This window comes from Nerophis lumbriciformis, linkage group LG23, assembly GCF_033978685.3.
Source record: "Nerophis lumbriciformis linkage group LG23, RoL_Nlum_v2.1, whole genome shotgun sequence".
Classification (NCBI taxonomy): domain Eukaryota; kingdom Metazoa; phylum Chordata; class Actinopteri; order Syngnathiformes; family Syngnathidae; genus Nerophis; species Nerophis lumbriciformis.
The window spans coordinates 31,428,530-31,446,519 of NC_084570.2; the positions used below are offsets into that span (position 1 = coordinate 31,428,530).

Consider the following 17,990-nt stretch of genomic DNA (forward strand, 5'->3'; position numbering starts at 1 on the left):
TCGATTAATCTGTCGATTATTACTTCGATTAATCGATTAATAATCGGATAAAAGAGACAAACTACATTTCTATCCTTTCCAGTATTTTATTGAAAAAAACCAGCATACTGGCGCCATGTTCTTTCAACTTGCCAAATAAAACAAGGAAAATGTTACAAAAATGCACACTTTTGACACCCCTGCTATAGATAATAAAAAATTAAATCTGATAAATGCATCGATAAAAAGCAGAGCCTGACGACGCATGTGCATTTATCACAACTCTTTCGCTCTCTCTGTCTCTCCCCCTCCCTCACGAACGCTGCTGCACGCACAATTTGTTGTGTTTTTAACCTTTTTAACCCTGAACGTATATTGAAAATACACGCAACCCTAACTCAAAATGCCGGACATTTAAGGCATTTAAGAAATGTCCGGTGAAAAAAGGACGTATGGTCAGTCTATCCAAGCCCAGCAGCGTCCGGCATTTTGAGTATTGTTTACACTACGTGCTACGCTACTTAATATGTCTGTGTGGAAACTCGTTCAGTACACTTCCGCACCGAAACGAAACCCCCGTACCGAAACGGTTCTATACAAATACACGTACCGTTACACCCCTATTATTTTGATTATTGTTTCTCAGCTGTTTGTAAATGTTGCAGTTTATAAATAAAGGTAAAAAAAAATTAAAAATAAACAAAAAGTAGCCTCTGCGCATGCGCATAGCATAGATCCAACGAATCGATGACTAAATGAATCGCCAACTATTTTTATAATCGATTTTAATCGATTTTAATCTATTTAATCGATTAGTTGTTGCAGCCCTAATATATATATATATATATATATATATATATATATATATATATATATATATATATATATATATATATATATATATATATATATATATATATATATATATAACAGTACACAGTAATGAAAGCAGTACAGTACAGTTCTACTAACTGTACTGTACTTGCTGCTTACTTAAAAAAAAAAAACATTTACCTTTCACTATTTGAGTAGTCTTTGTTCTGCCATTTGAGTACTGGCGAGCGATCTCTGAATCCGGGAACATATCCTTCACGGATTTGTTGAAAACATCCGCAAATGAGAACGGGATGTTGCTTGCAGCTATCAGCATAGCCATCTTTGTCTCAGCATATGTTACACCCTCGGCTATCCATTTAGCAAGGTGGCCCATAATACTGGGCTGTGACCAGCCTTGTGCTTCTCTGACCGTTCATGAGTGACTATATCCATTCGGCCACCGTGTTATGTGCTATAGATAAACCTATGTATAACGGAGACATATATAATAGTCTCCTTTTCAGGTGAGAGAGGACGCTAAAGGCAGTGCCTTTAAGGAACGCCCCCAATAATGTTGTCCGGCTGGAAATCGGGAGAAATTCGGGAGAATGGTTGTCCCGGGAGATTTTCGGGAGAGGCACTGAAATTCGGGAGGGTTGGCAAGTATGCTTATTCTTCTGTTGTTTGATACTTTACATTAGTTTTGGATGATACCACAAATTTAGGTATCGATCCGATACCAAGTAGTTACAGAATCATACATTGGTCATACTCAAAGTCCTCATGTGACATATTTCCTGACTTTATAAACACAATATTAATTTTTTTTAAAGGAAAAAAGATTTTGTGACGATAAAAAACATCGGTGTAGTCATAGTAGTATCGACTAGATACGCTCTTGTACTTGGTATCATTACAGTGGATGTCAGGTGGTGATCCACCCATGACATTTGTTTACATTGTGACGCTAGTGAGCTAATGTATCCTCCTATGATGTTTAGTGAAGCATGTTTAGCTATTCCTCGTCCTCCAGTGATAATGTTACCTGTATGAAACTTGCTTTATTTGGAGGCGAGGATTAGTGGTTTAGAAGTAGCTAAAACACTGTAGACTCTGGACGGATGTTAGCTGCTAACTAGCTAGCCATGTCTTAAAGTTCCTCTTCCTGAGGGTGTTTCAGTGTTATAACTTCACCTTTATATTTAGTTTTTAAGCCAAAATGCGTCCATTCTCCCTTTTCTGTCTACACACTGTGTCTGATTGTAAGTACTCCGTGTGTGTGCGCTACCGAACATGCTCCTCTGCGCATAAAACCAGCAATGTCATGACGTGACGACGCGCCAAACAGAGTATAGTACCGTTTTTGATTCATTAGTACCGCGATACTTTACCGGTATACCGTACAACCCTAATACATATATATATATCCATCCATTTTCTACCGCTTATTCCCTTTGGGGTCGCGGGGGGCGCTGGAGCATATCTCAGCTACAATCGGGCGGAAGCCGGGGTACACCCTGGACAAGTCGCCACCTCATCGCAGGGCCAAAACAGATAGACAGACAACATTCACACTCACATTCACACACTAGGGCCAATTTAGTGTTGCCAATCAACTTATCCCCAGGTGCATGTCTTTGGAAGTGGGAGGAAGCCGGAGTACCCGGAGGGAACCCACGCAGTCACGGGGAGGACATGCAAACTCCACACAGAAAGATCCCGAGCCCGGGATTGAACCCAAGACTACTCAGGACCTTCGTATTGTGAGGCATATATATATATATATATGTATATATATATATATATATATATATATATATATACATTTATATATAATTTCAACCATATTCTCTCTCTCTATATATATATATATATATATATATATATATATATATATATATATACATTTATATATATTTTCAACCATATTCTCAAATTTTTTGGTCCTATTTTAATCATAAAAACAACTAAATATATGAATAGTACAGTAATGTTGTGCCACAGACAAATCACAGCTCAGTATCGTGGCCGCTGATTGGCTCAACCTCAGCCAGCATTACTATAACGGATGAAAGAAGTGTAGCTGTAAACAAAAGGGTGCTATTTCATGTGTAGAGGGCTCTAATAATATTGAAAACTATAAAAAGTTTTTTTTGCTTTGTTGCTATTGTTGTTTTAGAATCATTTGTGGAAATTAATTCAAGGCGTCCACATCTGAAACCAATTAACAGTGATAAATGAGGGAAGACTGTGCTGTTACTTTTCCTTTTATTTTGTTTTGTCCATCCTGGGTTTTTCTGATTTCAGGATTTCACTTCCACCCACCCATCCACATTGCATAACAGCTAATGATTGCCGACTCAGGGATTAAACATTTTAGCCAGATGACGTGGTTCGGGCATCTAGTCAGGATGTCAGTCAAATGCCTCCCTAGGGAGGTGTTTAGGGCACATCCCACCGGTAGGAGGCCACGGGGAAGACCCAGGACACGTTGGGAAGACTATGTCTCCTGGCTGGCCTGGGAACGCCTCGGGATCCCCCGGGAGGAGCTGGACGAAGTGGCTGGGGAGGGGAAAGTCTGGGCCTTTCTGCTTAGGCTGCTGCCTCCGCGACCCGACCTCTGATAAGCGGAAGAATGTGAATTGTGAATTATATTTATATAGTGACTCAAAGCGCTTTACATAGTAAGTAAATGACACAACGGCAGTGACTAGGATAGTGGAAGCGGGGATCGAACGTGGAACCCTCAAGTTGCTGGCACGGCCACTCTACCAACCGAGCTATACCGCCATATGTAAGATGGATGGATGGATTTTGTAACCACGCTACAACAGAATCAAAATGAAAATAATGAGTTTTTAAACAGTAATAATATAATATAATATGATTTAATATTCCAAAATCCAAATAGATTTCCGAATATATATTTTTTTGTATTTACTTTTTTCGTACATACAATATTAAAGAAATATAGTTTATGATAGTGAATTTAGATGTGACTAACGTTTCCTAGCACGAGATGGCGACATTGTACACGACACACCAATCGGCAGGAGAAGAAGACCAGTCAATGACGACATTCAACATCCGGTTTCATTGGCGCCAGACTTGTCAAGTTGATCATGGAGACTAGTTTGTCTGTGTTTTACTTCAGTGGAAAAACAGCACGCTACTGTTGTTGATATTCTTCTACTTTGAGAAGCTGGACCGCTTTAAACCACCCTGACTTACTACGTTTGCTTACGTAAGTAGAAAACGGGTTTTTTCCTGACATAATATTGTTTTTATCGTTTGTACGTACTCACTCAGCGGCCACTACATTAGGTACACTTGCACCGTACGGTATGGCGACTATGAGATCAGAAATAAAACATTTGTTTAGTACCTTTATAACATTATGTCTCTCAATGTTGACTAGCATTTATATATTATATGGTAGGACACAATATTACAGACGTCTGTCAGTGTGACACAGTACTCCTAATTATTTTTAAGTGTATGTGTACATAGGGCGGGCGATACGGCTGAAAACTATAACGATATAAGATTTTTTACATTGGTCGATACTAATAATTATTGATATTTTTTATGACCTGTGGAAATATGGACCAGAATAAAAATGTAACTTTCCTCTTATTATAATCCCCTCAACTATCAAAGCAGAAAGGAAATGTCAACACAAGCATGAAAAACAATCAATGTAATAACAGTTCTAAAATCACAATAAACACTCATCAATAACCTCTTTACATAAAGTTGCAAAAATAAGGAATATGTAAGAAATGCTAATAAAGTATAACAAAGTAGTGTGAAAATGTAAACATAGAGAAACCTGAGAATACAATTTTTTTTGCAGGTTTACTGCTAGGAAATGACGTGGTCTGTGTAACATTTAATTTGGTCTGTTATTCTTATTTTAGTCTGTAAGTAATTTATTTTATGCAGTTATTATTATTTAAATATTATTGGAACATATCAATAATTTAAAGTCCCATATTTGTTATATTTTGTTATTCATACAGTCCTGCGCTTTAGTTCCTACCTGTTGTTTCCGTACATCCGAATAGGGAATAGGACTAAGGTTAAAAAGAAAAGATGAGCGTGGCGTAGGACTACGGTCCATTTGGGAAAAAAACATAAAACTGCCATACTGTCCAGGTGACTTTTCCTGACATCCTCAATTTCTTCACTCTCTGCAGCGCTCATTTTTTTATTTCTCTTATCACTCCATGCAGAGAATCAACAGCTAGACAGCAAGATGGCGCGACCAAACTTGATAGTTGATACTGTTACGCAATTGGCTGTTTAGTGTGTCCATCCCATATACAGTCGTGGTCAAAAGTTTACATGCACTTGTAAAGAACATAATGTCATGGCTGTCTTGAGTTTCCAATAATTTCTACAACTGTTATTTTTTTGTGATAGAGTGATTGGGGCATGTACTGTACTTGTTGGTCACAAAAAACATTCATGAAGTTTGGTTCTTTTATGAATTTATTTTGGGTCTACTGAAAATGTGACCAAATCTGCTGGGTCAAAAGTATTCGTACAGCAACATACATTATCAATTTTGGTGATGTCGAAAAGTTACAATCGAATCAAATTAGCTTCATGGCCTCTTAACTTCATGTGAGTGATTATGATTGACGACACATGTCGACTTCTCTGAGCCCATTTAAATAGGGCTCATGTGATGCAGTCATTAAACTGGGTTACAAACGCGACAATGGGAAAGTCAAAGGAACTCAGCACAGATCTGAAAAAAACGAATCATTGACTTGAACAAGTCAGGAAAGTCACTTGGAGCCATTTCAAAGCAGCTTAAGGTCCCAAGAGCAACTGTGCAGACAATTGTTCATAAGTATAAAGTGCATTGCACAGTTTTGTCACTGCCTTGATCAGGAAGAATATGCAAGCTGTCACCTGTTGCTGAGAGAAAATTGGTCAGGATGATGAAGAGTCAACCGAGAACCACCAAAAAGCAGGTCTGCAATGAATTAGAAGCTGCTGGAACACGGTGGCTACCATGCAAGAAAGAAGCCCTTACTCCAGAAGCGACACCTTAAGGCTCGTCTGAAGTTTGCTGCTGATCACATGGACAAATATAAGACCTTCTGGAGGAAAGTTCTGTGGTCAGATGAAACAAAAATTGAGCTGTTTAGCTGCAATACCCAGCAATATGTTTGGAGGAGAAAAGGTGAGGCCTTTAATGCCAGGAACACCATCCCTACTGTCAAGGATGGTGGTGGTAGTATTATGCTCTGGGCTTGTTTTGCTGCCAATGCAACTGGTGCTTTACAGAGAGTAAATGGGACACTGAAAAAGGAGGATTACCTCCAAATTCTTCAGGACAACCTAAAATCATCAGCCTGGAGGTTGGGTCTTGGGCGCAGTTGGGTGTTCCAACAGGACAATGACCCCAAACACATGTCAAAAGTGGTAAAGGAATGGCTAAATCAGGCTAGAATTAAGGTTTTAGGTTGGCCTTCCCAAAGTCCTGACTTAAATGTGTGGACAATGCTTAAGAAACAAGTCCATGTCAGAAAACCAACACATTTAGCTGAATTGCACCAATTTTGTCAGGAGGAGTGGTCAAAAATTCAAGCAGAATCTTGCCAGAAGCTTGTGGATGGCTACCAAAAGCGCCTTATTGCAGTGAAACTTGCCAAGGGACATGTAAGCAAATATTAACATTGCTGTATGTATACTTTTGACCCAGCAGATTTGCTCACATTGTCAGTAGACCCATAATAAATTCATAAAAGAACCAAACTTAATGAATGTTTTTTGTGACCAACGAGTATGTGCTCCAATCACTCTATAAATATAAATATATATATATATACAGTATATCGGCGTAGCACTACATTTACATCTAAAAATCTGTTTTTTTTATGTGCATACAACTTTTAACAAGCAAAGGCAGTATATTGAATTATTTGTCCTGTAATCTCCTGTTACAGACTGGACCTCTTTGACCTCACTGAAACTTTTTCAGCATGAATTGTGAACTTCTGGCAACATGCACCGCTCTGGGATACCTGGAAGGAGACATTTATCACAAAGAAGAAGATTGTTTGGGTGAGTGTTTTGTTTTTAATTCATTGTATATTGTGACGATGATGAACAAAAATGTTTGCGTCTCAGAGAGCGTAAAAGACTTGATCAGGTACCTGCGCCATGAAGACGACACCCGTGACGTGCGCCAACAGCTGGGTGAAGGCCATATTGTGGAACATGACCTTCTGCCTCTCATCACTCAGCATGGGCAAGACAAGGCCTTGTTTGATGCCTGCATAAGGTCAAAGTACTTCCTGTCTACCCCAATTCTTGTGACATCCTAAATAATATGGATTGTCAACAGAAGTGATGGATTGTTGTTATTTTGCAGGCTCATGGTAAATCTAACACAACCTGCCATGCTTTGCTTTGGCAAAGTTCCTGATGACCCGGTGTTTAGACACCACTTTCTGCAAGTGACCTCTCATTTACAAGCCTACAAAGAGGTACTACCTTCCCAATACTCGATTAATCGCCTGTTCTCTCAAGAACACATGTTTATTAATAACATCCACTTTGTATCGTAGGCATTTTCTAGTGAAAAGGTGTTTGGCATTTTAAGTGAGACGCTGTACAACCTATTACAACTTGTAAGTCATGACTGCCACACACGTATGTTGTTACACATGTGTCTTTATTCTTATACAAGTACCGTATTTTCCGGACCATAGGGCGCACCGGATAATAAGGCGCACTGCAGATGAGCGGGTTTAGTCAGGTCTATTTTCATACAAACGGTGCACCAGATTATAAGGCGCATTAAAAGGGTCATATTTATTTTTTTTCTAAATGGAAAATACTTCCTTGTGGTCTACATAACATGTAATGGTGGTTCTTTGGTGAAAATGTTGCATAGATGATGTTTTACAGATCATCTTCTAAGTCGCTTTCTGACAGTCGCTTCAGGATGCGCCGTTTTGTGGGCAGTCTTATTTACGTGGCTCACCTTCGACAGTGTCTTTTCTTCGTCATCTTTGTTGTAGCGGTGTAGCATGCAAGGACGGGAGTGGAAGAAGTGTCAAAAGACGGCGCTAACTGTTTTAATGACATTCAGGCTTTACTTCAATCAATAACGGAGCAGCATCTCCTCATCCGGAAACAACAACAACGCCGGTGTGTCCCGTGAAAAACCGTCCGACCGGAACTCTCTAATAACTAAAGTTCCTTGGGTGAATAATGTAAACTCACTACACCGGTATGTTTTAGCGCTTTCATGGCGAGTTTACTGACAGATATACTGTAAGTAAGAACTTTACACTATTTTATATTAGAAATGGCAACAGTGGAGGATGAATGTCCCATAACAAGAAAATAGAGAAAAAGAAGAACCTTATCGACTACGGTGTCGCCACGGACTACAAAGGCGGATGCGCGCACATTTTCAGGACTTATGCCGATCCCAAATACAGATCAGCAGGTACCAGAAGGTAAGAAAAGTTGCTTTTGCATAATATTGCGAAACAAAACGCCAGATAATATGTCTTACCTTATACACACACCATAATAATACTCCTATGTTGAAGCACAGTACAATCCATCAAGCGGTGCGGCTTCATAGCTTACCAAAGTCGTAATAAAACATTTTGACAGATTTTTGAGCGCCGTATGTAATGTTCTATATTTTCAATGGAACATATGACATATTTACTTGAGTCATATTGCTGTCTACACGTGTCTCTTATGTGTGACTGCCATCATAATGCAGTCTACATGTATCTCTTATGTGTGACTGCCATCTACTGGTCACACTTATCATTTCACCATGTACCAAATAAAATAGCTTCGAGGTCGGTAAGCACAACCAAAATTATTCCGTACATTAGGCGCACCGGGTTACAATGCGCACTGTTGCGTTTTGAGAAAATGAAAGGATTTTAAGAGCGCCTTATAGTCCGCAAAATACGGTATGTTGTTACACGTGTCTTTATTCTTATGAGTGTTTGCTCTTCTGTGTTAGGAGTGGGAGCAGAGAGAGGAAGAAGACAACCTTCTGATTGAGAGAATTCTGCTTCTGGTCCGGAATGTTCTTCACGTGCCTGCAGATCCTTTAGAAGAGAAGGTGGGGCTGGACGATGATGGCAAAAATAATAATCACGATTATTTTTGATTGATATGAAATCACGACGAATAACAGGATTATTCATTAATTAGAAAACATTAGTATTTATTGCACCACCAAATATTCAACTTTGAATAGATTTTAAAAGAACAACGGATATAAATTACTATCGAATAATAAACAGCAAGTACAATTTTAAAAACAGTAACAGCAATAAATGACATTTGCAATAGCCATATAAAACAATACAATCCAGTTTTTCCCGTTTTATTTATTTTTAATTCTGTTTTTTGCCTTTTACACTTATTTTACCACCATAGAGTGCCCGTCTTTTGTGTCAAATAAAATGTTTAACTAAATGAAAAAATCCTCACACTTTGTGCAATTTCGACCAGTAAGCATCATTATTTTGTAAATGTATCAATATAAGTGCTTTAAGTACAATATACTTGTGTAAGGTACTTTTTTGAAACCTTTGTTTTGAATAAGGCAGTCAGACCGGATGTGCCGCACTACGCTGTTATTGTGAAAGGGAGGAAGTGTGCTGTTGTCCAGAGCTTGACGTTACTCTCAAGTTGTTTCTGCTGTTCTGTTTGTACATTGATGTAGGGCTGGGCGATATGGCCTTTTATTAATATCTCGATATTTTTAGGCCATGTCACGATACGCGATATATATCTTGATATTTTGCCAGTATGATGATTTTATGTGTCTACATTAAAACATTCTTGTTCATACTGCATTAATATATGCTCATTTTAAACTTTCATGCAGAGACGGAAATCACAACTAAGTCAATTCACCAAAAGTGTATTTATTAAACAGTTATTAAGCAGTAGCACAAACATTCATGTAATTTCCAAAACAGAAAGTGCAAGATTGTCAGAGACATTTTAAAACAAGTTATTAGTGCACTTTTGTGCATGATGTCACTAAGATGACATATCAAAACAACACTACACACAAGATATTTCAATAACTGTCAAATAAAAATGAGCTGCATAATAGGAAATCCAATAGTGTATGTTCTTCGCTATGCGGTAGGTTCCTGCGGACGTTATCTTCTTCTGTTGTTGACTATTTGTTTCATACGGTGTTTATCTGGAAATGGTTGCTTGGGCATTTTGTGGGTGTGGCACCGGCTGAGATATTGACGTGCGGAGTTTCAAGCACTCTTCATTCTCTAGCGGTTGACTTTTCAAATTATGCTACAAATTAGTAGTGCTGCTACTTATGGTAGTGAATTGAAGTGAAGTGAATTATATTTATATAACGATTTTCTCTAGTGACTCAAAGCGCTTTTACATAGTGAAACCCAATATCTAAGTTACATTTAAACCAGTGTGGGTGGCACTGGGAGCAATACTTAATTCGAGTATACTCGTATACTCGAATACTCACAATATCGTCATTTTCTACTTTGCACAGAGACTAACCCGTGATATATCGAGTTTATACGATATATCGCCCAGCCCTACATTGATGTTACATCCAAGATGTCGTTCACAACAACACAAACCAATGAGATGTGTTGTGTGTGTATGATTGTTTGTACATTGATGTTACATCCATGATGTCGTTCACAACAACACAAACCGATGAGATGTGTTGTGTGTGTATGATTGTTTGTACATTGTTACATCAAAGATGTCGTTCACAACAACACAACAGATGACATATGTTGTGTGTGTATGATTGTTTGTACATTGATGTTACATCAATGATGTCGTTCACAACAACACAACAGATTGCATGCGTTGTGTGTGTATAATTGTTTGTACATTGATGTTACATCAATGATGTCGTTCACAACAACACAACAGATGACATATGTTGTGTGTATGATTGTTTGTACATTGATGTTACATCAATGATGTCGTTCACAACAACACAACAGATGGCATGCGTTGTGTGTGTATGATTGTTTGTACATTGATGTTACATCCATGATGTCGTTCACAACAACACAACAGATGAGATTTGTTGTGTGAGCAAGCAAGTTTAATTCAGATCTAATCCAGATTGTGCATATGGTGGAAATATAAATATTGTATTCAATATGGAATCTTCCGTTTAACATGTTTTATTTCTTATGCATTTGATCAAGTTGTAATGTTTAGTGCCAATCAGAATCTTAACGAATGACATTTCATTTACACCCACAAGTAATTAATTGTGAATGAAAGGGTAAAAATACCTACTTTTAAGCGGGGGTGGTCTATAAAATGGAGGTTGCATGAACTCAGATCTTCACTCTGAGTCTTGCCGTCTCTGTAGAAAGTGGATGATGACGCCAGTGTCCACGACAGGCTGCTTTGGGCCATTCACATGAGCGGTTTTGATGACCTGGTCAAGTTCTTGGCCTCGGCCCAGAGTGAGCAACAGTGGAGCATGCACGTGTTAGAAATCATTTCCCTCATGTTCAGAGACCAGGTAAGGGCAAATCTCCTTTTCCTAATCTTTTGTGTACGTCTTTGCCGCAGCTGCTGGTTCTTTAGGCCTTGTTTTGGCGTGTTTGCAGGCACCTGACACCTTGGTGAGTGCTGGGCACGCTCGCTCTGCAGAGGAGAAGCAGAGAGACACCTCGGAGCTGGAGGTGCTGAGGCAGAAGGAGCAGGCGGAGAAACGATCTCGTACGTTGCAAAGAGGATGCAGGTCACTATTTTCGACCATCACATTTGACCAGCCAGCCTGAAATGTATCGTTTATCATCCACGTGATATATGATTCACAGACATTCCCGATTTGGTGGCTCTTTTGTGGTGAAAGGCCTGAAGGCAATCGGAGACAACGATGTGATTTATCACAGAAATATTACCAACGTGAGTACAGCGACTTCCAAAGTGATATTCATAAAAGCAGTTCAATGACAAAACCCAAAACCAGTGAAGTTGGCAAATAAAAACAGAATACAATGATTTGCAAATCCTTTTCAACTTATATTCAATTGAATAGACTGCAAAGACAAGATATTTAATGTTCCAATTGGAAAACTTTATTTTTTGCAAATATTAACTCATTTGGAATTTGATGCCTGCAACGTGTTTCAAAAAAGCTGGCACAAGTGGCAAAAAAGACTGATAAAGTTGAGGAATGCTCATCAAACACTTATTTGGAACATCTCACAGGTGAACAGGCTAATTGGGAACAGGTGGGTGCCATGATTGGGTGTAAAAGCAGCTTCCATGAAATGCTCAGTCATTCACAAACAAGGATGGGGCGAGAGTCACCACTTTGTCAACCAATGCGTGAACAAATTCTTTAAGAACAATATTTCTCAACCAGCTATTGCAAGGAATTTAGGGATTTCACCATCTACGGTCTGTAATATCATCAAAAGGTTCAGAGAATCTGGAGAAATCACTGCATGTAAGCGGCAAAGCCGTGACGTTTGATCCCTCAGGCGCTACTGTATCAAAAACCGACATCAGTGTGTAAAGGATATCACCACATGGGCTCAAGAACACTTCAGAAAACCACTGTCAGTAACTACAGTTAAAACTGTACTATGCAAAGCCAAAGCCATTTATCAACAACACCCAGAAACGCAGCCGGCTTCGCTGGGCCCGAGCTCATCTAAGATGGACTGATGCAAAGTGGAAAAGTATTCTGTGGTCTGACGAGGCCACATTTCAAATTGTTTTTGGAAACTAGACGTCGTGTTCTCCGGAACAAAGAGGAAAAGAACCATCCGGACTGTTATAGGTGCAAAGTTCAAAAGCCAGCATCTGTGATGGTATGGGGGTGTATTAGTGCCGAAGGTTTGGGTAACTTACACATCTGTGAAGGCACCATTAATGCTGAAAGGTACATACAGGTTTTGGAGCAACATATGTTGCCATCCATGCAACGTTATCATGGACGCCCCTGCTTATTTCAGCAAGAAAATGCCAAGCCACGTGTTACAACAGCGTGGCTTCAGAGTAAAAAAGTGCGGGTACTAGACTGGCCTGCCTGTAGTCCAGACCTGTCTCCTATTGAAAATGTGTGGCGCATTATGAAACCTAAAATACCACAACGGAGACCCCAGACTGTTGAACAACTTAAGCTGTACATCAAGCAAGAATGGGAAAGAATTCCACTTCAAAAATGTGTCTCCTTAGTTCCCAAACGTTTACTGAGTGTTGTTAAAAGGAAAGGCCATGTAACACAGTGGTAAAAATGCCCCTGTGACAACTTTTTTGCAATGTGTTGCTGCCTATAAATTCTAAGCTAATGATTATTTGCAAAAAAAAAAGAAGTTTCTCAGTGTGAACATTAAATATCTTGTCTTTGCAGTCTATTCAATAGAATATAAGTTGAAAATGATTCGCAAATCATTGTATTCTGTTTTTATTTACCATTTACCCAACGTGACAACTTCACTGGTTTTGTTTTTTGTACTAATCGGTCTGTTGTGTTCCTTTCCCAGTTCAAAAACTACACCCATGACATCGGTAAAGCTGTGCGACGTGTTCCTCGGCGAAACAGACAAGCCCAGGAAAATATGGACAAACGGCGCTCAGCTTTCAACGTTCGACTATTCCTGCGAGAGTTTTGTGTGGACTTCTTGGAGAACTGCTACAACCGTCTCATGTACCTTGTCAAGGTCAGCAACGAAGCCCTTTTTTGGAAGCAATGTGGATTTTTGTAATCATTCATAATGGGGATGTGCCGGTCCACCTACTACTGATCAGTATCAGACAATTTTGTGAAACGCGGATGACACAGTATTAATTTTAGTTCCCCGGCTGACAAACGGCTAGCAGCTAACTATGTCTCCTTACTATGGCTGCACGATTAATCAACATCAAACGACATTGAGGTTTTAAATAAACCGCAAGAAGCAGAGGTTTTTATTTTCTGCGCCGTCACCGGCATAAGAATTCCCCAAAAAGTGCACTTCCCCTTTAAATGACTGAATAGTGTTTATATTGTTCCCAGTCTTTGTTTGCCTCCTCCTCCGCAGGAGAGTCTGATTCGGGAGCAAAGCCAGCAGCATGACGAGACCTACTACCTGTGGGCGCTCAGCTTCTTCATGGCCTTCAACCGTGGCAACACTTTCCGTGCCGATTTAGTTTCCGAGACCATGTCCAGTCGCACATTCCATTTCATCGAGCGCAACATCACCAACTACTACGAGATGATGCTGACCGACCGCAAGGAGGCCACGTCCTGGTCCCGCAGGTCATTGGCAAGCAGCTTTGGAGAAAATGTCCTGAACATGTCGGTCCTGACGCTTCCCCTTCCTCTTCTTCCCGCTAGGATGCACCTGGCGCTGAAGGCATACCAGGAGCTGCTGCTCACCGTAAACGAGATGGACCGATCACATGATGGAAGCATCCGTCACAGTGCCAACGTTATCAAAAGTACGACTTCCTTTAATACAGCAACTGTACTATATATATATATATATATATATATATATATATATATATATATATATATATATGTATATATATATATATAAAAGTTTATTTGAAATAGGGACAGCTACAGAAACATAGATATCTGAAACAGTTATCCAATGTATGCATCATAGTGTTTGTAGCCAAAGCTAATTTACAACACTTGTCAACAACAACGCAGATCTAACATCATTAAAATAGGAAAATAAAAAGAATGAGGCAAAGAGGAGTCGATAATAATGATAATACTAATAATACAGACAGAGTGCAATCTAGATAAAAGCCAATAATAATAATAATAATAACACAGACAAGGTGCAAACTAGATAAGAACCAATTAGTAAAAATTAAACATGGGAACACGATTGTTGCTCAAATAGCCACAATTTTGTTTGTTTTTTGAAAGTGACAAGTGCAGGTATACATTTCAAAGTGTCAGGTAGAGAGTTCCATCGTTGTTATCCTTTTATTGTTGCCTCTACAAAGGCAACAAAGCACAAAATCATATTATTAGTTCAATAAAATAGGAAAGACACCTTTCAGTGTGGCGCAGGAAAGTTGTCAATCAAAGCTGATTACTATTATTTTCTTTCCTTTATGTTTTATTTAGAGGTATATTTGTGTGAATGCTCCAAAATATTCGGACATATGGTTTTCTACACCAAAATTCATCTATTTATTTCTTCTTCTTCAGATTTTGGCGTGCTTTACCTTACACATTTTTCATCCGATTCAAACCGTTCCAACTTCAAACTGTTCAGTCTATTCGGGAATCGCTGCCTTTCCCTTGAAAAATTAAAAAAATTCCCAGATTTCCCAGAATTCCCTTTTTTCCTGGACATTTTTCCCATTTAAAATAAATTTGCCATTTTTCAACCTATTCATACCATTCCACCTTCAACATATTCCACTCATGCTGGAAATTTAAACCACCCTTTTTCCAAGTTCAAAACAATTCCAGTATTTTCCAGAATTCCTAATTTTCCAAAGCCCTAATTCTAGCCTTTTTTCTAGCGACTACCCCTTCCACATTTTTCAACGCATTTCAACCGTTCCACCGTCAAAACATTCCGCTTAATTAGGACAAAAAAACGAAGTTGTTTTTTGAACTGGAAAAAGTCCCGTTTTTTGTGAAATTCCAGGAATTCCGTAATACCATTTCTCCATTCAACATGTTACTACCGGTACTTCAATATTTCTCGACCGGTTTGAAAAATGTCAACACCAACCAATTCAACTCATTCAGACCATTCAAGTTTTTTACCATTTTCCAAAAAATTCCCGCTTTACCCGAAATTCCCAATTTTTTGGGAAATTCCCATTGAAATCAATGGGACATTCTTCAAAGTTGCACAATTCCCACATTTTTCATCTGATTCAAACTGTTCCAACTTCAAAATATTCTGGAATTGTGTGCTCTACTTCAATCAATAAATCAAAGTTAACTTATATAGCCCTAAATCACAAGTGTCTCAAAGGGCTGCACAAGCCAACAATTAGTCATTTTGAAGTTCAACTTCAGCATTGGAGCATTCACGCGCAATTTCTTCAGGAATTGCTTAATGTAGTTAATTATTATTTCCTATTACAGTTTGCAATAAATAATTAACTGTTTTCCATACTTTGTATAAAGCCAACAGCAGTTATAAAGACGAGGCTTTTTCATTTCCGATACCAATATTGCAGCCTTGTTTACTGATCAATACCAGTCTTGATCTGATGCAATATTAGCACGAATCGTACACACTTTTATTGTTTTGTTGCATGAAATGACTCAGAGAACAATGGTAGGTATGAAAAACTTACTTACTTAGTTCCTCCCATTCCTGTTGGAATATTGGGCGACGAGTCCCCTCCATTTGTTCCGGTCACTGGCGACCCTTCTTGCTCCATGCCAGCTGACTCCCATCTCTCTCAGGTCTTCCTTGGCTGTTTGTCTCCACGTCTTCTTTGGCCGTCCTCTCTTCCTCTTTTCCCCTTCTGGCACCCAGTACATTGCCACACTTGCCGGTCTCTCTCTTGGCAGTCGGAGTACGTGTCCAGCCATTCTCCTTCTCATGTCAGAGACTATGTCAGACAATGGTGCTACCCCTGCCCTTCTCATCACCTCTTCATTGGTGATGTGGTCTCTCCATGAGATCCTCAAGATGTATCTGAGGCACCGTCGGTGGAAGACATCCAGCTTGTTAGTAATGCTTGATGTCTTCATCCACGTCTCACAGGCATAGGTCACTGTAGGGATGACCACTGACATATAGAGGCGCAGCTTTGTGGACGTACTGATAGATTTTGATGACCAGATGTTCCGGAGGCGTTGGAAGACTCCTGCAGCTTTTCCGATTGTGGTCTGTACATCCTTTTCTGCGTCTCCAGTGTTTGAGATGTTGCTTCCAAGATACGTGAAGTTCTCAACGTACTCTATGCCTTGTTCGCCTACGCTGAGCAGTGGAACGTTTTGGTCTTGTGCGACGGTCATGGCCTTGGTCTTCTCTTGGCTTATACGTAGGCCGACTTTTTCCCCTTGCTCATGCAGATTGTTGGTCAATTTTTTGAGCGCAGCGTAGGAATGGCTAAACAGAGCCAAGTCGTCCGCAAAGTCCAGATCTGCCAGTCTGCCCCCTCCCCACTTAATGCCGAGGTTTGCTCCGACGACAGACTTCCTCATGACAAAGTCTATGACATTGATGAACAGTAAGGGAGACAAGATGCAACCCTGTCTTACCCCGGTCACAATGTCAAAGTCGTCGGTTGTGCTGTTGGTGGTTTTCACTCGACAGGTGGAGTTGTGGTACAGGGCTCTGAAGATGTTGACGTACTTTGATGGTATACCGTATAGCTGGAGGATCTGCCACAATGATTCCCGGTGGATGCTGTCGAAGGCTTTCTTGAAATTGATGTAATTGATGATGAGGGGTGTCTGGAGTTCTATGTTCTATGATGTTGCGAAAAGTGAAGATCTGTTCCGCGCAGGACCTTCCCTTTCGGAAGCCGGATTGCTCTTCCCTTAAGATGTTATGTACCTCGTCTTTTAGACGTTGGAGCAGCACACTACAGAAAACCTTGCCTGGGATCGACAGCAGTGTGATGCCCCGCCTGTTGTTGCAGTCTGTGAGGTTTCCCTTCTTTGGCAGCGTCACTATAACCCCCTGTCTCCAGTCGGCAGGGACCTCTTCGGCATGCCAGATCAGGTTTGAACAGGTGCGTGAGGCTCTCCACGACCACCTCTTGACCGTGCTTCAGCAACTCAGCAGATACCTCGTCGAGTCCTGGTGCCTTGCTGTTCTTGAGGCTCTTGATTGCTTGGGCAACCTCGGTTCTGGTTATCTCTTCTGAGGTGACTGTCAGAGTTGGGGCTGGTGTTTCCCGATCAAAAAGAAAGAGAGTGGGAGGTGGTGGCTTGTTGAGAACCTCTTTGAAGTGCTCCACCCACCTTGCCTCCTGTTCCTCGTCGCTTAGGAGTGCCCTGCCATCCCTGCTCTTGATTGGCACCCCGGAGCTGCTCCTGGAGCTGGTTAGCTCCCGCACAATCCTGTAGAGGGTTTTAGTGTTGTTTTTCTCTGCTGCCTCTTGTGCTTCTTTTGCTTTCTCCTCCAGCCACCTCCGTTTGTCTTTCCTGCAGCTATTTTTTACTTCCCGGTCCAGGCGTCTGTACCCCTCGTCTTTCATCCTCCAGCATCGGAGCCTCCTCT

General features: G+C 40.1%; 1 protein-coding gene across 1 annotated transcript in view; it reads left to right on the forward strand.

The window, feature by feature from the left end:
• The first annotated feature begins 3,889 nt into the window (after positions 1 to 3,889).
• The window catches only part of timeless (timeless circadian clock), a 46,256-nt gene continuing 32,155 nt past the window's right edge, over positions 3,890 to 17,990 (forward strand). The window contains exons 1-12 of the mRNA XM_061984748.1: positions 3,890 to 4,039; positions 6,759 to 6,876; positions 6,943 to 7,096; positions 7,187 to 7,301; positions 7,383 to 7,445; positions 8,813 to 8,914; positions 11,192 to 11,347; positions 11,436 to 11,569; positions 11,649 to 11,736; positions 13,326 to 13,502; positions 13,863 to 14,080; positions 14,159 to 14,262. Coding sequence (XP_061840732.1) covers positions 6,795 to 6,876; positions 6,943 to 7,096; positions 7,187 to 7,301; positions 7,383 to 7,445; positions 8,813 to 8,914; positions 11,192 to 11,347; positions 11,436 to 11,569; positions 11,649 to 11,736; positions 13,326 to 13,502; positions 13,863 to 14,080; positions 14,159 to 14,262 — 1,393 coding nt within the window. The 5' untranslated portion in view covers positions 3,890 to 4,039; positions 6,759 to 6,794. The remainder of the gene's footprint in view (positions 4,040 to 6,758; positions 6,877 to 6,942; positions 7,097 to 7,186; positions 7,302 to 7,382; positions 7,446 to 8,812; positions 8,915 to 11,191; positions 11,348 to 11,435; positions 11,570 to 11,648; positions 11,737 to 13,325; positions 13,503 to 13,862; positions 14,081 to 14,158; positions 14,263 to 17,990) is intronic.